Consider the following 26,681-nt stretch of genomic DNA (forward strand, 5'->3'; position numbering starts at 1 on the left):
TTGGTTTTCTTTTTGTTTGTTTCACCATATAGCAACTTAGTAGCCTAAAAAATAATTGCAATTGAATTTGAATTTAGTTTTTTGATTCTTTTTTTTTTTTTCATTCTGTTCCGAGATGTTGTTAATTTTGCTTAGCAAGGCTTAGTTTATATAATTTTAATTGTTTTGGTTTTGCTTGTTGTTTTTTCTTTTTCGTTTTATTCATCAATTATTGTTAAAGAGTTGTTAAATATTCATTTCATAAATCACATAATTGCTTGATGAATTTCCATAAAAATATTTTCTTTGCTTTTCCTTTGTTGGGTTTTAATTTATCGCTGCTACTTTTCGTTTTCATCTTTTTGTGTGTAATTTTTAGTGAAAATTTCGACACGGAGAGAACGTGATAAATAGTGTGACAAAGAGATGATTTTGAGAGAAAGATACATTTAGATAGGTTTCAAACAGACTGTAAAGTGAAAACAAGAGAGACGAAAACGGAAATTGCCGTGCAGCTAAATTATATTAAATGCTTATTTTCTTTCCGCACTTGTCACATTATCCAAGGCATATCCTCCTCATATTTTATATGCCATTTGCCTTTTTTGTTGCATCCTCTCACTGCTACCTCCATGTTGGGGCAAGCAGCAAAACCAAGGTGCTAAGCAGATGCCGCATAACCGACTCCGCCGTAACCATGGGGCGAACATGTTGCGTTGACGCTGCATTACAGGCATCCGCATCACTGCAGCTTTGGAGGCAACCATGTACATATCTGTGAGTGTGTGTGTGTGTGTGTGACGTTGAGTTGGTGTGTGTTTAGGCGCCAGTCAAGAAAAAAGAATAAGAACAAGAATAATGTCGGATAATGTTAAGTTATGACTACGAAAATGAGACTGAGAATGTGTAAGCATACATACATATATTTGTAGGTGTGTGTGTGTGTGTGTGTGTGGAAAGGGTGTAAACGTGGTCTTGGTTCTTGGGATTGGATTCCTCTCTCTATGCAATAAAATGTAGCATAGGGATTTAGTTACTCGAGAGCTGGCAACAAAAGCGAAAGAAAGCCCAGGCAGGCAATAAAAATATATGTAAAACTCTCTCGCTTTGTCTTTTCTCTAATTCATATTTTTTGAATTATCTTAAGAAAATTTCTCATACATCGTAAAAAGGCAAAAAGAGATGCAAAGAAGGTAATTTAATCTTCGTTCACATAGTTTGCTGCTAGTTTATGCATGATATATGAGTATTTTATACAAAAGAAGATTAATCAGTAAAGAGAAAATAAATTCCAAAAGTCTATATTTCATACAAAAAATGTAGGACTTAATTTAAGATAAGTAAACTAAAGCCAAAAAGAAAACAAAGATAAAATAAAGATAAAGTCTATGAAGATTGGAATGGACTTTAATGAAGTACATACTTTTTTCTGAAAGTAATGAGAGATCTCTTCATTTTTAATAAATATAAAAGGATAAAAAAGGCTGAAGAACCCTATGTTTGTATGTAAGTTACACATTTCAGTTATATTTTACTTTTTACCCACTTGTTGTCATAATAAAATTTGCCACAATGCGACATTCGTATAATCTCTGTGTCCGTGGTCAATGTGCCACTGTCCAGGGCACATCCACGCACTGTTATCGTCTCGCCCGTTTCATCTGTGGAATGATAAAGAAGACGCATTACATCAAGGAATCACACACATTCATCATCTTTCCATTTTGGCTCACCATAATAGCCGGCAATTTTAATGCAAGCGGTCGCTGGGAATAAGCCATCACGACCCTTGCGACCACCCATACAGGGCGATTCGAGTATGGCGGTTGAGAAATTATTATGAAATGGATCATCGCAGGCCTTATTGGCGCCATTATACGAGACGCACTTGAAACAGTCTATACAATAGCCTGAAAAGCAGAAAAAGGATAAAGGGATTAGCACACAGACACCTATACAAAGGACAGATGAATTCATCTTCACTTACCACTACTGAAAAGCATGGTAAGTAGCAGGAGGAGACAGCCGCAGATTTCCATTGCAGTCAGGGATGTGTAGGATGCCATTCTTGGTTCTGTCCCTCTCTCTCTCTTTCTCTCAAACGAAACTCACAGGATAATGCATAGCAAGTGGGCCATATGGATTTTGATTAGTTGTAACATTTTGCCTTTTGACCTGGAACATAGATTGATGGCAATATGTTGATAAGAGAACTCTCTTTCATTTCATTTTACATATATGTACATGTGTTTTTTTTTTTACTTTAATGTTGCTGAAAATTTTTGAGTAAAGCTCTGGCATAAAAATTTCAAGCCCGAAATTTCAAGCGATGTTGAAAACGGAGAACAACAACAAAAATCCAGTCAGGCAAGAAAAATTAAAGGTAATAAATTGCACAAGGCCATTTTTGACACAATTTTTCTTCACTTTTTGTTATTTTTTCCCTCTTCTTCTCGTTGCTTCTCTGTTTTTTTTTTTTTTTTTTTTTGGCTGGTGGTTGTGCCATATTTTTTTATTGCCGAAGTGTAAATAATTGCTTTTCAGTCGATTTTCATGTCGAATGCGTTGGGGCCACTTCTTACCCCAGCCCACACCATCGCGAGTCCTTCCCTTTCCTTTTCCCCAATTGTTATTGGCAATTTTAATGGGCACTTGGATGGCCCAAAGGTGCGTTGTTCTCGTAGTCATCTTTTATTTTTTCCTTTCGTTTTTTTTTTATTCTTTTTTCGACAAAATTATGACAAATGATTTCGACTTACAACGAGCCCAACAACCACGCCAACTCAAATTGTAGTTAAAGTTTGGCCAACAACAAGATTTATAGGGGATTGAAAATGATGATGGAAGACAAGATGGTGGGACAATAAATTTTGCTGTTACCTTCATCAAAATATGATTGTTACAGATTATTGAGTGGTTGGACATTGGTTATATTTGAATAATTTATAGACAGATGACTTAAAGATCTAAGTCTCTAGGGCAAAATGAACGATGTGTATTAAGTGTAGACTGCGAAATCGTGTTTTATTAAAGTGAAGTTTGGCTAAATTTTGGTAGTGCATACATGCTTCATTTGAAATTTTTCGGACACCTAAGCTTAAGCATACAACGAATTCGTTAATATTTTAGCTTTAAGCACTTAGAAGTTCAGAGGACTGAAGAAAATAGTTGTAATTGGTAAGTTGTACGCGGCAAATGTATCATAAATCTCTTCAAAAGGATTTCTATTGAAGAGTTAATTACTTTATCAAATTTTGTTAATTTTGGTAAATTTAGTTAGATCATTTAAAGAACTCCACTTTACTCTCCACATATTGTAGCAATTGAATAAGTAGCGGAATCGCTTCCCATGCCAAATTATTTCGTGTACTTGACAATGAAAGTTGAAGGTTATTAAAGGTGTCGAGGTATGAAGTAGGCAAAGCCATCAATTTCAATCGAGTGGATACGATCGATGTCAGTCAGGCAAAGAAGAATTACTACACAACCCTCTTTTGAATAGTGTAAAAATAAAAAGGCCAACAACAACAACAAGAATAACGAATATTTACAAATACAAAGTAAAGTAAAGCAATGGAAAGGCAAATGTCAGAAATCAAATATATAAATATGTGACGAGCACATATACACATACGCACACTCATATACACACACACAGCTTCCATTCAAGCAGACCACCCACATGGACACACCCATTTTCATCTGTGTCGTTTTCAATTTTCCAGTCTATAAAAACATTTCGTCTGACAGTTGCAATATTACTGAATCAATATTTATTTTATATTTATTGCAAATTATAGCACTGACATCTGAATCTGTGGCCATGGGGCGTATGTGTAATATGCTGGCACTCAATCGACGGCATTTTTGGCATTTGGATTGAAATTGAAATTGGAATTGGTCAGCCGCAAGTGTTTGCATTAATTATATGGTTTAGTATGGTAGGGAAAAGCTGGATGTGAGAACTCGCATATATAGCTTCTGGATATACAAACACATAGCTTTTAGGCAAATTGTATTTTGAGCGGGTGTTTGACATTAGAGTTCACGCTGAGCTCTCTGTTCATTGGCCCGAACGACCTTTTCGACACTTTTGAAAACTATATTTCATCCAATTGTCTGGTGGGTCTGTTTTTCTCTCTCTCTCTCTTGCTTTTCGCCGCTGTCGATAGCTTCTTTCTGGTCTTAATGAACTTTGCTCTAATGCTCAAGTTGTAATTAAATTGCAAAAGTTTCTGCCAATTTCTTGGTATAATTGTGTGGCCTATTTTCATCTATTTGCAAATTAACCACTAACCAGCATTGGCAACGAGCTGCCAATGCCAATCTTATTGTCCTGTCTGTCATTCTATTTGGCTGTGAACAGGAAACGGCATTCAATGCCAGTGTGGAAGGAAGCGGAAGTTGATTCAATTCACCTTGCCTCCGCTGCTCTGTCAGCCTGTTTGGGCACAAAATAAGTTTACCTTTTTGTGTTCATTATGTGGGCGTGGTGGTGGAGAGTAAGAATAGAGCAAAAGAGAGAGAGAGAGAGAGATAGAGGCGACTTATAAATATATAAAACTTTGACGTTGTCTCTCCTGATCTCCTGCTGCTATGGCTGTTGGCTGTTGTCCTTTCGTCTTTAACGACTGCCAATATGCTTCTGTGTATGAGGTTGGTGTTTGTGTATATGTGTGTGTGTGTGGCTTCAGTTTATGGCCAAGTTTCGTTGCCTTTCCTTTTTATGACAAAAGCCAAATAAAAGTAAATGTCCAAGCAAAATTGAGTTTGTTAGTTGCAATTAAAAGGCTTCTTCTTCATACAGCTTGTTGTTGCCGTTGTCGTCTATTGTCAAAAACATTGAATTTGTGTGCCAAAGTTACTTTAATAAATGAACGTAAAATTAGCATTAAAAATGAAAAACGGCTGGCGCTTGGCAACAAAACTTTTTGGCTTCACTCAATTGTAGGTCATTAATTTCTTAATCTTCTAACCCAGAGGGTATAGTTAAAAAACAAATGAGCAGGCTCATTAGGATGAAACTGGCCGATCGGTTAGGGGTCAGCTTTGATTGAGCGTCACCTGCAGGCAAATGTGTGTGTGTGTGTGTGTGTGTGTGTGTGTGTGTGGCAGCTGGCATAATGTTTCGGCTTAAAGTTGAACACCGACAATATATATTGCCTACTTATGGGGGCCCCCAGCTTTTTTGTCGCTCTCCCTCTCGCATTTGACTCGGAATGATTTATTATGATTTCTCGCTTTGACAATGATAATCTGGCCATAAGGCGGCCAAGTTCTAGTATTTTCAATGACTTGGAGACCGAGTGTGTGTGTGTGTGAAGGATGGGGCCCATGATTAAGCACAATACAATCGATGTTATCAGGACTCGGCCTTTTGCTGACAAGAGTTCAACAATGTCACCCAGTCTAAGCCAGGCAAAAGGACAACCAGCCCAGCAAGGATATGCCCGATTTTTTGTCCTGTTTTTTTCGCCTTAATGGTGCGGAAGTAAAATGCTGATCATAGGCAAGTTTCAATTTGCATTTTACTTTTCTTTGGTTTAAATTTTAATTGTATTGACATTGCCATTAAAGCCACACCTTTTGCTTTACTTTTGTTACTTGCCCCCGAGGGAAAAGTTAATTTCACGCTTGACACACACACACACACATGCAGGCATACACATATATCTTGTCCCTCTCTCTCTCTCAGTCACTTTTACCCTCACTCGGAGCTGGATTTTCCATTTGCATAACTGCAAACGTTAGGGCAATTTTTCGTTAGCGTTTGGAGAAAACTGCGAATTGCATTTGCAATTTACAACTGCAATTTACAGTTAGGTTTAGCTTTGTCACGTATGCAAATTTCGCATCACACCAGAATGCAAAGTTATACCATGTAGCAGTAGAAATTGCATTAAACATTAAAACTACTTAAAATGCAAATTTTATAATGATTAAGCCAAAGCAAAGATATATTTATTCAATGCTTAAGCGTTTCCATTGCCACCGGTCCCACCCCTTTTTGATTTTCAGTTTCAAGGCCAATTAACTTCTAACAACCAGACTGGGAGTGGAATTAGAGGGGGCTAGGAGTAGCAATACTTCCAACTATTTATGAGCCATGCGTTCATGTGGAACCTTTTAACGGAAATCATTTAATGGATGCCCACTCGAATAAGGGACCCAAACGAAAAACAGAAACTAAAATGTTTCAGGCACACGCAAGCCTCACATTGCGTTTCTTCCTTTTTTGGTTTTGGTCAACTCAATATGAAAGTAGATTTATGTCTGGCTCAGATCTAGGGGCTTAAAACATTTCATTGAAATGGGTTTCATGACCAAAGGTGGAGGTACAAAAGGCTTGGTGAGGGGGGAGGTGCAATATTTGTGGTTCGGCTTATTGCCATGCTTAACCGTTAGTTAAGCACTTAAGCCAATTTTTTTGTTGTTCTTTGCTTCCCCCACTTGCTTTCCTCTCTCTCAACTGTGTATTTTTCAATCAGAATAAAACTTGCCATGGCTAGCAATTTAAATATGTTTTTGTGTGTGATTTAAGGCCATTAAATCCGCATAAACCCACCACCGATCCACCATCACTCCACTCCACCCACACATACACACACACACACCCATTGAATAGTGTTGAAATATTTTGGCATGTGTGTGAAAACCACAAATAAGAACAATTAAAGGGTAAACTGGCTGTAGTCTGAAGTATCAGTGGTCACTGGCAATTTGAAAACGTTTCCAATTATAACCCGATCACGTAAGCCATTGTATGATATTATAATCAAGTTTTGCGCTAATTGCTGAAAAATACATTCAGCTGCATGTATTTGTTGTTGGTTGTTTTGGTTTATTGCAAATCTGGCACACAAAAAGTGTGGAAATTAGTTGTCAGACGAACTAATTTGAAAATTATAATTCAAATGGTTTGAATTACCATAATCAATGAATAATTGATTGAATGTGAATGAGCGGGTAATTACATGAAGAGAAAATTTCAATTTAATAATTTATAAACATTTATTTAAACCGTCAAAAGTCAACAGAGAGTTCCGCACAGGTCTTCAATCTATGATTTAGGATCAAGGGCACCAAATCGATATAATTCACAGAATTACAGAAATTTTTCTTTAAAGTTCGTTTTTATGTAATTGCAATATACATTTCATTTGCACTTATTATGTAACAACAATTCAATTTTATAGTCCAATTACTACTCTTCACTTTGTTGGCATTAATTCGTTCTTAAATGAGAATTCATTGAAGCATTTAAAAGGCTTAAAAAGATCTCAGGCGGACAGAGTTTATCTGGTCTGCAGTTGGTCGGTGCTTCTCAGAGAAGAAAAAAAAAAATAAGGAATTAGGTCAATGGCCATTGAGATACTTAAGAAAAATGCAGTTGCATCCGACAAGTTGGAAAAGCTGCTTAAGACATTTCGCTTCGGCTTATTGAACTGCATGTGCAAAGAGAGATCGAGAAGGACACGACAAAGTTGGGAAATGAAACTGATTCCCGCTCTTTTTACTCGGCTAATTAAGAATTTGATGATGTGACAAAACGACAACTGTTTGGCGGCATCATCATCATCATCATCATCATATGCCACAGTGCTTTAGGGCCTGTTGTCCTCAATTGGTTGATGTGTGTTTCTATATTTTCCTCTCTGTCTGTGTGTGCTCAATGACACTCGACCGCAATCGATGCTCTTGCATTGATTGTCTGTGTATGTATGTGTGTGTGTGTGTGTCTGTGTATTTGCCACTCAATGATGCCACTCAATGTACATTGTGGGCTTGCCGCCACAAGCGTACTGCTCACACGGTTCAATGGTCAAAAGAAAGAGGACACAACAGAAAAAGGTGAATCCTCGAGCTAAAACCTTGCCGTCCTTGCTTGGCCACCAAGAGGACATAGCATAGCCCAGCACAGCAACAACAACAAGAACCAAAAAGGAAGAAGAACATTTAATTGTTGTGTTATCCTGTCTTCTGATTGCACAGTTTGTTGGTCAGGAAACTTAATGAATTGACTTGACTTTACTTTACAGTTTTATCGCGTAATTCTTGGCTTACTTAATTGTCATGCCACCACCCCAACCAACCAAGCTAAATTTTAAGGAGCTTTGAGAAGAACAACTAGACTTTGCCTGGTTTTTGGCTTCTTTTGTGGCTTTTCAGCTAATTGACAATAGAAAGGACAATAGGCACACGGTTCGCCTTGGCGGTGGGGAAGTTGGCTTTTGTAATTAATTAAATTATGCTTGCAAAAGAATATTTCTTCTTCTACTTTGCCGTTTTTTAAGAGGCTTTGTTCTCTGAGTTTAAGTAAAGCCTCTTCTTGGCCTAAGCAGTGCAAATGAAATGATGTAAATTGTAAGAATCACGTTGAGAGGCTTAAATTCAAAAGGGCAATTCAAGGAAACCGAAGAATGTATTTAAACCACTCAAAGTTGGATCCTATGTAGACATTTGATTCTTTCCAAACTCCTGTGTCGATATTGTAGATGATATTGAATATAGCTTCGTATTTTCACTCCCATTTTGCTTTTACATAATGAAGTTTAGCTTAGTCTCAATCTTATTGAGCAACAAGTAACTAACTAGGTCACTGTACATACATTCATTTAGAACTTACAAAAGCAATCTAAATTTTTAAACAATTCCATGAATAACAAAATGGCAATCAACACACACATACACACGCATATATCTATATAGCCAAAGTCGAAGACCCCAAGACAAGAGCCAAGAGAATGTCTATGAAATTCTTCCTGTTCCAGTATCTCAGTGTGTGTGTGTGTGTGAGCGAGAGAAAACTTTGCTTCCAAGATAAAACTCAATTTAAAGTTGAGTTTTTGCGTATGACATATTGAATAACCGAAGTGACAAAGTGAAGTTTAAAGAGAAGGTGAGAATTAACACACAGAAAACACAACAAAAGGCACACTCAGCAGTCAAGCAGCCACACACACAAGGCAATTTATTTTATGTAGTCACATCATAAGGATTCACCGGAGGATATACCAAAACACCAACGTGTAAACTTAAGTTAATTAATGTGCCTATTCAAAAATTCTTCTCTCTCTTTTTCTCTACCTCTGAATGCGTGTGTGTGTGTGTATGTATGTGAGAAAATTAAAATTTCACACAAAATTTTAGGAAATTATGTCTAAGCACTTAAGTGGGTGTTTAAGCCAAAGGAAAGGTACGGTAGCAGAGAGCAGGGGGGTGACTGGGGGACAGGTTTGTGGTCTGCTGCGTGCGTGTCCTCATTTAGCCAAATGTTTTGTTGATCTCTCTTCCTTCCTTCGTTTATATAGTATATGTGTGGCTTGCAGAAGTTTTGCTTCAAATATTTGCACATTATGGAATAAAAATCTTCTATCCAACCTCCTCGCACTCCCTCTCCTCGACAGAACAAATTGGTTTGCCTTATCTTGTTAAGTAGTTGTCAGGGGATGAAGGTTGTTTTAAATGTGCCTGGGTAATTAAGCTTATCATAAGCACGTAAAAGGCTAAATGAGCCAAAATGCTGAAACTTGAAACTGGAAACTCTTTTCCACAACAATTTTTGCACCTGAATGAAACGAAATCGTTTCATGCATTTTCAATATAGATATAAAACAAAATTTATGCCAGCATCACATAAAGAAGAAGAAGAAAGCTAGCAAAGAATTTATGGGCGTGACCTTAGCATGGTCTTAGATCTAACAATTTATGCATCAGCCGTAAATTGTGTGCAACTATTTATTAGATTTAGCACACACACACTCACACACACTCATACAAATAGACACAATGTTGCCGATGAAGTGGAAAGCAGCTGCTGCAACTGGGACCGAGATTTTGTATGGTCCTTTTGGCTTGTGGCATTTGTTTCACTTGGCATTTTGCATTTTAAATAATTGTCCAAAACTAGCCAATGAAATGAAATTTATATACCTAATAAATTGTTAAATTGCCTGCAAGCAAAACTAATTGATTGAGTGAAATTCTCCATTTAATTTAAATTAAAATATATATATTTAACTTTTACACATTATCTAGAAAATAATTGGATGTTTTTAACAAATTCTAAATTAAATTTACTAGTTTATATGAAAATATATTTAATACTAGTCCAGCGCCAAGAGAGTAGAAAAATGCTTTAAAATATAAATAAACATGTTTCAACTGAATATATGCAAACGAAAAGTCTATGCACAAGACAATAAAGAAATTTCCTCGTACGTACTTAGTGTGTGCATGTAACACCTCGTATACTTAATATGCATGTGTTGCTCTTACACTTTCATTTACCTTTTACAAGCAAATACCTTTGCAATGCAAGAAAACTGTGCCAAAAGACACGAGAACAAGTACAGAAAAATGCTAGAAATGGAAGGTTGTCGTATTCAGCGGTGCTATTATCTGCACCCGCTTTTCACGGGATAAAGCAAAAATTCGTGATCAATTTGAAGATTTACTGCATAAAATGCCATCAAATTGCATGGGGGTGAAGGGTTTTGGAGTCATTGAACATAATTTGTCGACAAGGACACAAAACAATGAGACAACGCTTTATGAAAGATTTAAACATGCAACCTTATGTATAGTTTGCCTCTAGTAGAACTAAACCTGTTGAATTAAATAATATATTCCGTTCGCCAATGGATAAACTTCGCTTCCAACGTTTACAAATCGCATAAAAACTTTAAAAACTCATTTACATAATCCCATAGTCCGCCCTCACCGAAAAATAAGAAACAACCGAAACAACAATAACAAAAGTACAATTTTAAGTCATTTAAGCTTCGCCCTTCTGCCATAATGGAAATTTCAATTTGTCTTAGTGCAAGGAAAAACACAAGGAAAACCAGACAATGAGTTACTTGCAATATTCATACCCTTACAATTTCGAGTTCGTTTAAGCAAAGAAAAGCGAAATTTAAAGAATATGTTTTCCCTGAAATAATCTGATTGTTTCTATACCACAATTTTAAAACTTAAGACTAAAGAAGTAATACTCAAGCGACAATATTAAAATGCAATCAAATTAGTATACTTTTAGGCTCTGCGATGACCATACAATCCAGTTGAATATGTCTTGTTTGAAAAATTAAATATATCCTTTCTCGGTAGAGTATGAGAAAAAGAAATGCAAAATATAATTAAGGCATGCCCTGTGAACAAAATAATGAACTGAACGTTAAAGTTTCTTCTTTTGGCATGAAAGTATAAAAACGCTGTTAAAAAATGCACAAAGTTGTTGCCATTTAAGTGAAAGTTTTTCTTCTTATGTATTTTTGTTGTTGTTCATTTTTTTGTTGTTATTGTTACTCTACTGTGACGATGACGGGAGAAAGTTTTTCAATAAGCAGCAATGCCAAAAACAAGGCTCAAGTGAAGCCAGTCAAAGGGAAAACTAAGAGGCAACAACAACAAAAATACGTAAAAAGAAAGAGAAATCGCTTACGGAATGTACTGTATATATGTATGTATATATACTTGTATAGCAAGTGAGCGAGAAATATGGCTGTCAAGGCCAAAGAGCATTATAATTTATGATAAGCCAATAAAAATAATTGAAAAAAACGAAAAACAAGAGGGGAAAATGCCAAAAAAAAATACTAATGGCAAACGGGAGTAATGAACCCCATGAAGTCAATGTACCTACTCCTTAAGAAGGCGGCGAGGATATAACAGAAAGTGGTGGATATATTTATATATATATACTTACATATACATATGTATAAAAAAGGAAAGCAAAACGACGCCTTCATCGATTGCAGTGAAGAAGTATTGATGGCACGCAATAAATGACGAAGCTGGGGCACGGGCCGGGACATAAAAACCAAAACCAGAGACGAGACCCTTAAGGGGCATTCCGCCATGTCTTGTCTCGGTGACTGTTTGCCGTGTGAAAGGTTTTGAAATAAATAAATAAAACATTGCTCAATCCTCCCTCCACCCACAGCCACATCTGTTGACTTTTATTTTCTTTTCTTGTATGGGTGCTAAAAAAACATATACACATATATATGTATATATATAAATATTGCATATGCGATTCGGCCTCGAACTTCCTTACAAAAACTTTATACACATATGTATCCATGTCCCTACGTACACACACATGTACATACATACATATATCTGATTGTTTGTTTGATCAAAAAAGACAAACAAATAAACAAACAAAGAATTGTAAAGAAACGTAGGGGAAAACAAGAAAAACAACATTTACCCTCCTCAGATATCAGAAAACTCTTTGATTTGCTTGCGTCTTGACTTTTGCTTTTTATAGGGCTTACGTTGCGTATAAGTAATGGCTTTTAAGGTGTCATTAAATTTCTGAATTGTAACATGTAATTCACATTACTTTAGTCATCTGTTTTATGACCAGGCCGAAAAAAAACCTCTTACTTGCGGTTAAGCCAATAAGAAAATTTGTCTTTCGGTTTTTGACATTCAATATTAATAATCAAATTTAGGATCGCCATAAAATCGTCTGAAAAAAGGAAATAAAATCGTAAAAAAAAAAGTTGCCATAAAATCGTTAACATCTTTCTAAGCTTCTACCAAAAATGAAAATTTCATAACGGTACCATGAACAAAATGGAATTATTGTCTCGTTTTAGCGTTAAATTTTTTTTTTAGTTTTAACATAAGTATTATATAAATTTAAGCTTTAATGCTCTTTCAACTTGCTGCATTCGTTGACCACTCATAATTTATTTACACATTATTTTCAACCGCATCATCAAAAATTGCAGCAAATTAATAAATTGTATGAAATTTCAATTTTCATCGTTTTATGCGGTTGACAAAGAGTCAAAAAGAACAAAATAAATGAATAAAAAGGTTCGGCCGTGGAGTGGTAAAAAAAAAACGTGATGTTAACAAAAGCCTGATGAGGTTCTGACTCTCTTTTGCTTTTTTTTTTTATTTTTATTATTATTGTTATTATTATTATGTAAAGCAAATAACAATAACAGTAACAAACAAAAAACGGCGGCGACAGCCAACACATTTTAGTGAATAAAAGCAAAAAACGCAGGCAGACGAAATATTTTCATTTCATTATGTGTCGACGATGCGACAGGAAGTGAGGGATAAACTGAATGAACAACAACAGGACAACAACATCAAGCAACAAAAGCAGGCAGCCAACAAGGACAACAATAGCGATAATCATGACGATGATGAAACGCATTATCTGCAGCTCCTGAGGGTAGCTGGGTGGATTGAGACCCATCCCATTCTGCCTCTCACTTGCTTTTGACTGGCGTTTTTATTAACCAAACTGATGGCCAACTGTCCAACAACAAAACTGATGACTTTAATCTAATCCATGGAAATTGTGCTCCTGCCAAAACTCATTCAATGCAGCAAAACTGACCTGTAACAACCTGGCCACCTACCTACCTGCCTCTGTCCTACTTAAATACACCCAACCATTCAGCTGACTACTGCATTTTCCCTCCAGAAGGCGCACACTAACAGCCTAGAGAAGAAAAAAGAAAACTTTCGTGACCGCAACAAGCAGTGAAGCTTCCATTTTCCACAGAAAGTTTGATTAAAAGGCTGACGCTGCCAGAGGCTATGACATTTGAGGCAGGAACATGAGTCGCAGCACAAAATCGGCAGCAGGACTAGCAGGACCAATACCCAAACCCCTCAACTTGCAACGGAAGTTTGATGGCAGATTGGCAAATATGGTGGCAGTGGCAGGAAATTGGGAATTCAATGGAATTTCACAGGTAGCCGGATCTAAAAGAAAATTCGCAATTTGAGTGCAGCTGCTCAGCTACGTCTATTGCTTCAGTTGCAAAAGAAAACCAGTCAACGATTTAGGATGGAAATGGCTTGTGAATTTGTAATTCACATGGGGAAAATGGCGATGAAGCAACTTTAAAAAGGTGGAGAAATGTTTGGCATTCTATTAACAAATACATATTGAATAGCTTTTTCATTTGCTTATCCGAAAAATTTTCTATTTAACTGTTTACTGACTGTTTAGGCAGACTGGGGATAGTGCTAAAAAGGTTGCCACATGTCTCTTTTTCACGTGCCCTTATTTTAGATAAAAAACCTCAATTACCATCACCTTAAGTTCTATGGAATTCAGTCAGTAAAACAATTGGTAAAAAGCCTTTTTGCTAATGCGAGTCTTGTCAAGCTCACTACAAGTTCTACCTTCGCAACAAGGCAATAATCGACTTAATCTTTACCATAGTAGGGACAATTTACTTGGTCAGTCGATGATCCGAACTAAAACTGAATCATAACTGAAATGCGCCGGTCAGGACAAAGTTAATTGGCTCTTGCGCCAAGCAAATCAACAAGTGGTGTTAAATCACAGGACTTTCCCCTTTCTATAAACAGGAAACTTACTAGCCAGGGCCAAAGCTGTGAGTTCATTGGCATATTTCCTGCAGCCTGTTGGCCATGTTCATGTATGAATTGTAATTTTTCCGGATTTTCATTTAGTAAAGCAGCATCCAGCCAGCAGGCAGTCTTGTTTTCATATTTTCACTTACCCAACAGTTTGGTATTTTTTTTGCTTCTCGTTTAATTTTTTTAAAATTTTTGTGTTTTTGCTTCTTATCGTTTAGTGCATTATCCTCCAGGTGCCTGTAAAGAGAAAGCAAACAAATATTTAAATAAGCAAAACAGAAAAAAAAGAAAAGAAAAATACACAAACATTTTGTTAGACTCATCAACAAAACAAATATTCACCCACACACCAAAATACATTTTGTGAAAATTTGTAAATAAAAGCAACGCAGCTTTAGGATATTTAAAATAAGCAAGAAAAAAAAACAAATTTATTTAGTAATACATTTTTAATGAAAGAAAGTTGATCTACTTAGCAAAAACAAACTAGAGAGATTTTTTGTAATTGAGTAAATAGTAAACCTTTTTGTCTTTGGAAATCAATTTGTGTTTAATTGTTGTAAGGTAAGAATTGGATAAATAGCTTAACCATTTGAAAAAAAAAATGTGAATTTAAAAATGTAAACTTTAACAAAGGTTGAATTTGCCCTCTCTTTGATTTCGTCATATTGCTCCTTTGTTTCCATCCTAAACATACACGCCCTTTGATACGCCCCTTTTAGAACAAGGTCTTTTGAGCCTTTTTGATCCCTGTTGATGGTTTACTTTGGGCTTTTATTAGTTTTCAGTGACAGAGAAAAATCCCTTTCTATTTGCCCAGATTTTTCTTTATTAAGTACAGTTGACACAATTTACGTATTAGATTGGATTTCATATTTGGCTCATGCGGATACTTTTGATTCATTTCGCAAATTTGCCTATTAAAGTTTAGTTGAAAATTTGCCTGCCTCTTAAATTTTGTAATTGTTTATTATTGTTTATATATTGTTTTCGATTTAATTAACTAAACCACGCGCAGACCTTGCACCCCAGACAGTTCCCCTTTTCTCAGACTTTTCATCGTTCAAGGGAAAACATTTAATATGTAAACAAAATGGTAAATGTGCGAGAAAAACACTGCGAAAAGCGGGAAATCAACACTAAACAGAAGTGGCAATTGAAAAAACAAAGAAAAAGGAGCTAAGAGAGAGGGAGAGAGAGAGAGAGTAGCTAAACAAAATTTGAACAAAAGGCAGGCCAATAAAAAGCAAACAAATTTACATAATTATTCAAGCCAAAAATTCATTAGCACTCAAAAGGCAAAACGAACCATGTGATTCATGCATTGCGAATAAGCCAAGCCAGCACCAAAACAGAGAGAGAGAGAGGAAGAGTTCATAATTACGGGGTAGGAGGGAAGGCGACAGTTTGCCGGAATTAGGTGGTAGTAATAACAACGAGAGGAAAAATGGATAGGAAGAGAATTTCTCATAACTCTTGATGATTTAACACACTTCTTCACACAACGGAAGCTATTTTCTTTCTTGTTTTCAAGCTGGCTACAAGTGTAGTATAACCAGCTGACATGGACATAGCAAAGGGGTTAAGCTTTTGACCTTTGACCTTCTCAAAATCATAATACACTTTATAGTCTCCTTCTATCTGTGTGGAAATCAACAGACAAACGATATGATACATAAACTACAAAGTGTTGTTGGGAATATATACGATTACTTCACTGTTTGCTTAGTCCCTCTGATATCTGTGCGACCATGTCATTTATTCATTTGCCCTTTCGCAACGAGCCTGAAAGTAAATTGCCTATAAAATGTGCAAAAAAGAAAAGAAAGAAGGCAAATAACTACAGACTGGCCATAAGTTTGCCCAGACTTGAGAATTTACCCATCGTTTGTTAGCTTTATTTAGCTTTAAAGTCTCCATTTGTCGTCAATTTTTCATTTTTAATGAGCCACCCTTCCGTCCTGGCCATGTCGACTTGATGGCCACATGCAAATGAGTTTGCCATTGTGTGCTTACAGGTGGACCCTGAGACATGGACAGTATTTCTGCACTTTGGCTTCAACACGGCTTATTAATGAGTGTAATTTAAGCTTTTCATTATGGCCAAGAAACGGAAATGAAGTTGTCACCAAGTCAAATCACTTAACATCCGCCGTTCGCCAAAGAGATGACCAACCTGTTTTCCTTTTGACTCTGCTTCTTCCGATTCGAGTGAGTGTCCCTTCTCCCTTGGCTAACTGATTTTTCTTAGTTGTATTTTATTTCCGTGTCCTTACACGATTGTTGATTTTCTCTTTCACTTTTGCACCTTCCATTTTGCCATTTTTCTTGTTAGCCTTTGGCCTCGGGCAAGTTTCAATTATAAACACACTGAAATTGGCTTAGTGAGTTGAGCTTTATGGTCAGAACGTGCAAGAGCAACCAAGCAACCAGCAGCACGGAAATTCCTGCTCAAAGGGATGTCAATCATTTTGTATGCTGCAGATGAGTTGATTAGGTGTTCGAAATTGTTTATGTTTTAGTTCTGTTTTGCATTTTAGGGGAAATCCAAATGCAGCAACCAAGCGTAAAAATGGCCAATAGCTAACCCAAAAAAAAGGGAAGAGAATGAAAAAGGGGAAAAACACCCAGTAAAAGGAGTCAATCTCTGAACAGAAACCTCGCACCCTAAAACAACTGCCAAAAAGACCGTAAAGAAAAACTTTCTATGCGTTGAATTGGCAACGGAAAAACCAAAAGCCAACAAAACAAAAAATGGCAAAAATAAAAAAAAGGATAAAAGTAGCCGCTTAAAGAGAAACAGCAGCAAATTTCAAACTTTTGACTCCCTCGAGTTTGGATTTTATGGCAAGAATAGCAAACAACAAACGGCAAACAACAAACAAGCAACAACAACAACATCAACTACAATAACAACATGGGGCAACAGCTGACAAAAAAAATGTTGTACACAAGAATACAATCAAGTCCAAACAATAACACCAAACTGAAGCTGAAGCCTGAAAAGTGTCCTATTAAATTGCCCTCTATAAATATATGCTAAAGTTTTGCGAGTTATTGCATTTTTTTCCAACATAATGTGCATTTTTTTTTCAAACCTGTAACATTATTCATTATCATGGTCTAAACAAAATGTTATAGCTAAAGAGCTCATTTCATCTGAAATGAGCAATCATGACAAGCAATTTTCAATGGTTTTTCTTCCCATCAATGGCTTCGTCTGATAAATGAACGAAATGAAAGGAATTCAAATAACTTCAATTGGATTGGCACTGGGTGTTGTCATTGATTGCTAGCAAATCAATAAAAGACATTGTAATTGGGTCACAAACAAAAACGGGAAGTAAAATGTATAGAAACTAAATGTATTGATGAAGTGGTATAGAAAATTAAAAGCAATCACTCAATTGTCAGCATGTTGTAGTTGAAATTTTTCTGATGATGAACCAGAAAGATATTAACAACTTAATAACCCTAAAAGTTTTCTGCTTTCTACTCTACTTAAAAACCATTTGTATAGAGTATTATTAACTGAACATCTTATAAAAAAAGTTACGTTTTAATAATTCCATATTTAAATTTGACTAGAAATAAACCAAACGAGCTTAATTTATCTGCTTCGCGGATGATCTGAAATTGGCTTTATTTAGAAACGTTTTAGAATCTCATTCTCTGATTCTCGTTTGTCATTTGGCTACGCACAATTAAGCGGGCAAAAAGCGCATTAGGCAAACCAAACAAGTGAACCATACGGCAAATGGCCAGATAAAGTGAGCAAACGAGGAGAAGCAAAGGGAGGAAAAGAAGCAGCAGCAGTAGCATCAGCAGCTAACCTAACAGGGAGTGACACACAGCGATGCGTATACGTAATTTCCGTTTTCCTTTTTTTTCCCACTTTATAGAAAAGGGATTGTGGTAACCAAGTGTGGCAGAAGCAGCATCAAATCTACAGACACACACAGCTGAGAACATTGTGGCACGTGCCAGGAATATTGAAAGCAACAACTAAACAGCCAAGTATATGCAGAAGAGAAAAAAAAAAAGAACTGAAAAAAGGATACTTGAAATACTCGTCCATATCAGTCAAAATAAATACTTATTTTGGGTGAAGATAAATCCGTGAAAATACGATTTATTTGTGTCATGTCAAATATATACACATCATTTGCGCATCATTTATCCTGTATGCCAGACATATTCTTCTGATGGGCCACAAAGTTTTTCACTTTGTCCTTTTGTATTTTGCGGAAAAGTTAAGGATAATATTGCCACAGCAGGGCAGAGCCAACACAAAAAAAAAATATATCCCATGCCCGATTGTATAAATGTTTTGAGTGGTATGTCTGTATTTCCGCCTCTACAAATTGATTTCGTTGCCGCCTGTTTCTGCCAACTCTGACAAATTGAATATGTCGCCTGTTTGGGGCTCATGTTTGTGAAATTTTAAAACAAGTTTCATCTTTATACTCCCCAATGGCACAAATGTAATCCGTGATGGGAGCAAGAATTCACTTATTATTGCAATTTGATATAACAACAATTCGAGATGAATATGTGAATCCATTTTATTTCATTTTATATGAAGTGGCTGATTTATTTTGAGTAATTGGAATGATGATTGCTTAACTTTTCATGTACTTCTCACTATAAGCAGCCAATTTTTGTATAGTCAGATAGAAAATATATTCTCCAGAGACATTAAATACATCACCAATTCATATATGCTTGTCTTTAAAAACTAATTTATTTGTATTGTATAAAACTTCTCACTTATTGTAAGCTAGCAGCTATTTATTAAGCTTGTTTTAAAAAACAGAACAAAGGAATTTCAAAGACAGAGACTGGCAAAGACAAAGTGGTAAACTGAAGTGTAACTAGCTTGAATGAAAGGTCAAAGGTGAATGTTTTAGAAGGTATCTACTAAAAAACATCAAGTAGAGTAATATGTCATTTAGATTTAGCCATTTTTCATTTAACTTCATTTAGTAGATTTTCTTAAGGTACTCTGGGTATACATGTCTTGGCTCTGACTTTGAACCCTCTCATGTGGCAAGCATGTCAATTGCATCATTAATAATGGCAATTTGCCAGCATGGCCATCTGTCCAGCAGAGCCAACAGAAGAGCCACAGCAAGAGCCAAGTCCATCTGCCATTTTGGCGAGTAATAAGGCCCTGGCCTAGTCGTAGCTCTCATATATTATGCCACATGGTCGGTCGGATCCACCAAAGTACGAGCATATATATGTACATACATATGTATATATGTACGTATTCGGTGTTCAAGTCTTTGAGTTATGGCACCAGGCACATACAGCCCAGAGATTTACACACAATCAACTCAACTCCAACTCTTTCTTTACCCCCTCTGTAACCCGTTCTTATACTTTCTTTGTCCCACAAAAACGTGGGGGAAAAATGAACCTATGTTTTTCATTATGGCTGAAAGTGTTGAAGTGAAAACGTGTTTTGCATTGCAAAGTAGTTCCAAGAAATCAGAAAACATACCCAAGGACATCACACATTCCAACTATTACATTAATTTCATGTATGTAGATTTTTGAAAAACTAAAACAATTCGCATATCAAAATATGAGAAAACTTAACTAAGGAAACTACTCAGTTGAAATTTGATAAGGAACTTTGCTATTTAATTCTAAGGATGAATTTTTTTCAGATACTGCAAAAGTGTGGAATATTAACTTTTCGAATTGAGAAAGAATTCCTCTATTATTCACCTTTTGATGCCTACTAATAATTGTTTTCAGTCTATTAGACGATTTCAACAAAGCAAATCATTTTCTGTTTCATAGAATCATCATTAACACTTTAAACGGATTTGCTACTCATATTAAATGCCATAATCTGGCAATAAAACCAATGTTCACACTGGCACTGAGAATTGTGAAAACTTTTGTGTGTCTGTCTGATTGTTTGTCTGTCTGGCATACAAATGAAGCGTTAAAAATTATCCTCATTCTGTCCAACAATTGTCCTTTTAGCAGCCAATAACGCTGATTCCCCTAAGCAAATAGAAGAAGCAAGCAAAAAAGCGAAAGAAAAAAGAAAACCCATTTTGTGAGTACAGTCTGGCAGGGACTTTTATTACAACCTCGAAATTGTGGCAACAGCTGCTGAGTTGTCCACATAATTGTAGCGGGAAAATAGTTGGAATATAGAAATGGGTGTGGAAAATGGTTTGGCAGTTTCCGTATTACTTTCATTCATTTCATGTTGCTTTTTGTTTCTGTTTGGCTATGATCCAAAATGGTTCATCCATACCATACCAAGCTGGCATAGCATTTTAGGTTGAACCATTTTAATATTTAAAATAACATTTACCTGCAGCAGCAAAAAAAAAAAAACAAATTCAAGAAAAAACAGACTCTCTGAATAATTCAGTAGATGACAATAGTAAATAGTAAAGGAAGGATATGCCAAGCAGCCAACTCGAGCCAAGCCCCACAAAGTATGCAAGCATTTTCATCAAACACAGCCAAATTCGCGTTTCACTCACCAAGAACAAGTTGAATCGCCCCCGCTTGTGCCTTTGCCTTCCGTCGCCGCCCAAAAGCCATAAATTTTCCTGGCTGAGCACGTCGAAATTCTAATTTACTTCCTGCACATAGCAAAAGAACCAAAAACGCAAAAAAAAAAAAAAAACATGTTATACATTCATTTGCCAGCTGGCAAAGGATACAAAAACAAAACATTCCACCGCCTTGAATTCCTGTTGTTTCTGTTTCTGCTGATGAAATTCAAATTTCATTAGAACTTGCTGCATAAAAAAGGAAGAAAAATATGACAAACAAATGATATGCATGGCTTTTTTGTTATTTTTGTTTTGTTGGACCGCTGTTTGGTTTTATCGCAACATGATTACCGTTTTGGCCGCAGGCCATTTGGCAAAAAGTTTTCCCTCTAAAGATTCCCAAAATCATATAGGCGGACAAGTTTTTCAACCGGTCAAAGAAAAGCAAATCACAAAATTCGAGAAGCAAACGAAGTGTATAACATTTCTTCTTTCAGTGAAATTGGCCTCACTTCGAATGTGTTGAGACGATAGCAAGGTGATATTTTCTACAAGAAACTAAGTCAAGATGGATTAAAGTTGATTCCATTTAAATCGATGGTTTTGTCTATCTGTCGATTGAGAAATCGTTCAATTCTATTCTATAATTGATTGTGTAAATTCATTCCTGACGAACACCAAATTAGAAATGTCAAATGTTTAAGCTTCTTGGTCACGTTTAAGATGATTTGGTTTTGGTTAGGCACTCAAAATTCGTTCATATTCAATCTGACACTGAGCAATGATGTCAATCTCTCACCTCAAAACAAAAAAATCGAACAGAAATCCCTTTGGCAGACACCATGAAAAAATCTAATCCCAAAGAAAAAGGGCAACAAAAATTGCATTGGGTTTTCGATTGGGGTTTCACCTTTTCTTCTTGTTATCCGGTTTTCCTTTTATTTTGCTCGTTTCAATTTCACATCAACACAAATTGTTTTCTTCTGTTGAAATTGTTGCTCAATCCTCGAATTGCCAACTGTTAAAATGATAAATGATTAAATGTGCAAGTCATGAAGACTTTATACCTAAAGGTAAATTGTTTGTTTGTTGTAAAGGTAAAGTCAACTGAAACTTACAACTTTTGCGGTTGTGCGAATTTATTTTGTGTCTCTTTTTTAACAACAACAGGAAGAAGCTCGGCAAAGATAATTTCTAAAGAGTAATTTTTTCAATTTTATAGACCTGTGGCCTATTTTTACCATGTAAACAATGAAATTGAAAAAATATACATACATACCAGGCATTTATATACATATACTATGTATGTATATATATCTAGATCAGATTGAAGGCTAAACAATGCGCAGAAATTACAAATATAAACTATATGCAATTTCTGTATAAGCAAATGCAATGCAATGGGAGAATATAAAATGCATTTGCTGGCATTTGGCGAGACAGAACTCAGAACTAAATGCACAGATGAGCATAAAAAAAGTTACACCTGTTGAAAAATCACTTAAATGTAAATACATATCTATATGCCACTTTATTATTTAGCGTTTAGAGTTTTATTATTATAATGCACTGAGCTAGAAATCTGACTTTGAGTAAGACACCACTAAAATACGAACTACAGTAAAACCTTGAATATAGAAATCAGGAAATTCTTTTATTTGAACTTGGAATATTAAATCTAAGCAGATGAACGAAATGTTATACTGTAGTCAGCCAATGTTGTTGCATTCGCCTACAAACTTGTACAAAATTTCGAGCTTAAATCACATGACAAAGCAGAGTAAAGCTGAAACAAACATAAATTTTCCTGCTTGGCCCACATAAAATGGCCTTACGGACTGACAGCATGATAAACTGACACAATGACAAGCGTTCCATTGCTGCTTTTGCTGCATTCCTTGTCTTGTCGCTGACATCAGGCAATGTGGGTATATGTGTATGTATGTTGTCCTCTTTTGGGGTGCAAGGAAACTCCCTCACCATAGCCAGCACCATTTGTGCTATCAACTCCAACAAAGCGACATCATCATTATGGTGAGAACAGAACAAACTTAAGGCTCGAAGCCACTTGGCAGCTGCTTCTTCACTGTGAGTGAATCGATTGAACCGCAAGCTGTACGAATGAGATGAAGCAGCCAACTACGAGTATATTCACAATCACAGAGCGCTTGTCTTTTGTGGCCACACCTTTTTGTGCCAGGTGAATGATGCTGATGACAAGAAGCAGAAGTGTTTGTCGTGTTCTCAGTTCTCCTTCAGCTTGTCGTCGTCGTCATTGTCAACTACTTGACGTTTTCAGTTCGCTGATAAATGTCATTTTGATTTTAGTTGACTGATAGATAGCTATAGTGTATGCACATTTATATGTATGTATGTAGGTATGAGTAACAAATGCAAATTGAATCTAATACCAGACAGAATTGTGCTGGCTGTCATTGTAACAAATTTACCTTTTATTTGTGTAATTATTGCCGTCAAAGGCCATAGACACAGACCTTGGTCATTGCTTTGCCATACTCTTAGCCAAAAAAAAATAAAAACAGCCCATAGTTGGCAATGAAATTGCCCCCTAACAATTATTATGATGGTTGATAAGCCTTACTCACCCACCACGCACACACACACACACACACTCGCTCCGGCATGTAGTACAATAAGTGAAGTCACGCACACACACTAAAAATGAGGGAGGAATTCGCTGCTTTTTTTTTTTTGTTTTTTCCCTACGTGACTGTGGGTAATTTTGGTGCACATTGCGAATACGTAATGTGTGTTGGCTGGTTCTGTGTGACTGAGGCTCAAACTAAATGATGTTGGACTGGGGCAGCACAGAGAGAAAAAACACTAACACATGACATTTGCGAGTGCCTTGGCCTTTCTCTTCCACTCCCTCCCATCTTTCTCTCGCCCTTCTCTCTCCCTCTTTCTCTCTCACTCACTCCATCCTTCTGTAGGAGTACTTTTCTGTTATGTATGCTGCTTTCTCACTACCTCCCTCCTTCCATACTTACGCCCACCATTTTTATTGTCATTTCATTTCTCTCTCATATGTTAATGTGTGGCCTGCTTTTCAGGTCCTTTTGTTACTGTTTTTTGTTTTTTTTTGTTTCTTCTTTTTTGTTTATTACTCTTTTATTATTATTTCCCATGCGTTCTTTTATTTTCATTACAAATTACAATGAAATTGTAAACAAAAGTTATTAATGAACAACAACACAAAAAACGAAACAAAAACAAAACTTACATTTTCGCTGATAAATTCGCCAGATAATTCTAATTTAATTTAATTTGTTACAGAACATTTTTCGCTTTGCATTTTTGATTGAAATGTAAATTTTCTTAGTTAATAGATTTATAAAACTTTTCAAAGTTCTCAAAGTTAATTACCAGCTATTACGGGCACGTTTCTTATTAAGGAATTACAAGACCAAGAGACAGACAGAAGGGGAAAGAGAAAAACAAATGACATGACCAGATGTCTTTGACTCTGACTTCGTCTTGGTCAAATTTTACCAAGTTTTCCAATGATAGTAGACAAAAAAATTACAAAAAAAAAAGACGAAAAGAAAATATGCATCGAAAAACTTTAAGGACATCAGCTTAGAGGCAACAGATGGTGGGAAGCCATGTAGAAAAACTATCAAAAGGAAAAACTGTAAAATAAACTAAAAAAAAAAGGCCTCAAACTTTTTTCTGAGTAGACTAAACAAAAACACGTAAAAAACTCTCATCTGCTGATTTGTTGAAAGCAATTTAATATCAAATTCTTTCTATATTACACTGTTTAATATGAATGCAAAGCCATGAAAGCTAAGTCATAAGCAGAATTGCAAATAACAGAGTTCGATTTTTCGATTCTCAAGCTCTTTAAAAATTTTATATAAATCTATAACTACGGGAAATGGAAACGAGTTAACAATCTATAAAAATAGAATACTAAAAGTATAATTAAATACGAAAACGGGGCAATTGGGTTGTCATTCTATGCCAAGCTTAGAAGTGGTTTAAATGGTAGCATTGTCCGTTACCACATTGATGGCTTACAGACAAGGCAAAGTGGCAATACCCATGTTAACCATGGCAACATTTAAGTTAATTTCCGTTTTAAAACACACACGCACACTCAATTGGAAACACATACATATACATACACACACACACACACACACACACACACATACACATTCAACTTGATACTTATATTTAATGTTATGTTTAGATTAAATCACATCTAATTTTCTGTTGTGCCTATAAATAGACCAAACAGTAATGAAATGAAATTCTTAAGTACGCACACATAAACACACTGACTTATACAATATATATATATATTATATATATATATATATATTTGTGTTTATATGTTTAACAAAGATACATAAGTATGAACCATAAATAAGTCGACGTACTCACTTTTCTGTCTTTCGTTTATGGTGATTAAATCATATAATTGATGGGCATTGGGCCATTTGTGGAGCAATGGATCAGAGGGTTGGAGGGCAGGGTCTAGAGGCCATCAGGCTTTCATCTTTTGTGTTAAGAGGTCATGCAGCTGTTGCTATTGTGATGATTATGATGATGATATTTTGCACGTTTCTTCTATTTGCTTTCTTTTTCCGTTCCGTTTTTGTATTTTTAATTAAAGAAAATAATATGTATGTACACAGGTAGCTAGGTAGGTACCTAAGTATATACCTATATATATATATAAATTTAGGTTAAATTAAAACATGCGTGTAATTGCTGGCGACTCTTTGTAAATGTACAAAACACGCAAACACGCCAATGGTAAATAGTTAATAGCTTCCCACTAGTTGGCTAACAAAATGCTTTTATTTTCATAAGAAATTTTTTATCTAAAAGAGTATCTAAAAGTAAACTTAAACAAACTTTTAAGTTTTTCTTTTTTTATATTTAATGGTTTTTATTTTTCTTTTGGTTGCTTTCATGCACTTTTATTTGGTAATGTTTGTTTTAACTCAAACACACGTGTCGCGTAATAAATTTGATTCTTTAGAATGCTCTTGTCCGCCGCGTTTCATATGTTGCATTGCCTACCGAAAGCCGCATAAAAACTGAAGTTACTTCGGCTAAAACATTTAGCCGTTTCGTTGGCAGCAGCGGCAGCAGCTGCGTCAGCTGAGGCAGAACTGTCTGACATTTGTGGAGTCTGCGCAGAAGACGCCACCAAAACCATGTGCAAATGAAAACAAATTTAACCCCAATGTGGTGCTTAGGTATTTATCATGTACCAACTTTAAGAAGAAGTAAATTATAAATGTCTTAGTTTTCTTTGTGTCCTTGTAAACTGTCATAAATATGCTACTAAAACCATTTAAAATTTATGACTTATTTAAATCTAATGTAATATAAACTGCTTACTTATCTGAACTGATCACCAAACTTTTTTCTGAAATGTTTGCAACAACTAACATGTAAAAAAATCATGACAAGAGCATACATATTCCATGGTAATTCAACGTTAGTTTTTTGTTTCTGTTTTTTCTTTTATGTTTGTCAACATTTAATTTGCATTTGTTTCAATTTGCATTCTGTCAGCTTTGTGACAACATTCGTATTATAAATGTTGTTATTCTGTGAGCAAATAAAAATAAAAATGCGAAATTTATTGGACACATGCCACATTTGAATGATTTTAAAAGTAAATTGACATGCAAAAAGTCAACAACTAATACAATGCAAAAATAATATAAAACATAACATCACCTGCATCAAAAAAAAAAATGAAAATGAAAGAGGTCAAAAATGCAGAAAATGTGGCTTTGATGCCTGACTTGGTTG

General features: G+C 35.7%; 1 protein-coding gene across 2 annotated transcripts; it reads right to left on the minus strand.

Annotated features, from left to right (window-relative positions):
* LOC6650702 lies at nt 1-25,468 on the minus strand. 2 transcript variants are annotated; one of them, XM_047009348.1, is made up of 6 exons: nt 25,293-25,468; nt 14,493-14,586; nt 1,967-2,154; nt 1,713-1,889; nt 1,526-1,640; nt 1-754 (listed from the first exon to the last, which is right to left on the minus strand). In XM_047009348.1, the coding sequence occupies exons 3-6, from the start codon at nt 2,043-2,045 to the stop codon at nt 604-606; spliced, it is 522 nt and encodes a 173-aa protein (XP_046865304.1). In that variant the 5' UTR covers nt 2,046-2,154; nt 14,493-14,586; nt 25,293-25,468; the 3' UTR covers nt 1-603. The 2 variants fall into 2 exon arrangements, with proteins under 2 accessions (XP_046865304.1, XP_002073169.1); XM_002073133.4 differs by lacking the exons at nt 14,493-14,586; nt 25,293-25,468 and having other exon boundaries at nt 1,967-2,170.
* Nucleotides 25,469-26,681: the final 1,213 nt, after the last annotated feature.

Source organism: Drosophila willistoni, chromosome 3R (assembly GCF_018902025.1).
Source record: "Drosophila willistoni isolate 14030-0811.24 chromosome 3R, UCI_dwil_1.1, whole genome shotgun sequence".
Taxonomy (NCBI): domain Eukaryota; kingdom Metazoa; phylum Arthropoda; class Insecta; order Diptera; family Drosophilidae; genus Drosophila; species Drosophila willistoni.

What these genes read in the sequence shown, in the direction of transcription:
- LOC6650702 (XM_047009348.1), bottom strand. Translation starts at nt 2,045, where the DNA reads ATGGCATCCTACACATCCCTGACTGCAATGGAAATCTGCGGCTGTCTC. An exon ending in TACCATGCTTTTCAGTAGTG is followed by an intron (nt 1,890 to 1,966) that starts GTAAGTGAAGAT and finishes TCTGCTTTTCAG; the next exon opens with GCTATTGTATAGACTGTTTC. An exon ending in TAAAATTGCCGGCTATTATG is followed by an intron (nt 1,641 to 1,712) that starts GTGAGCCAAAAT and finishes ATCATTCCACAG; the next exon opens with ATGAAACGGGCGAGACGATA.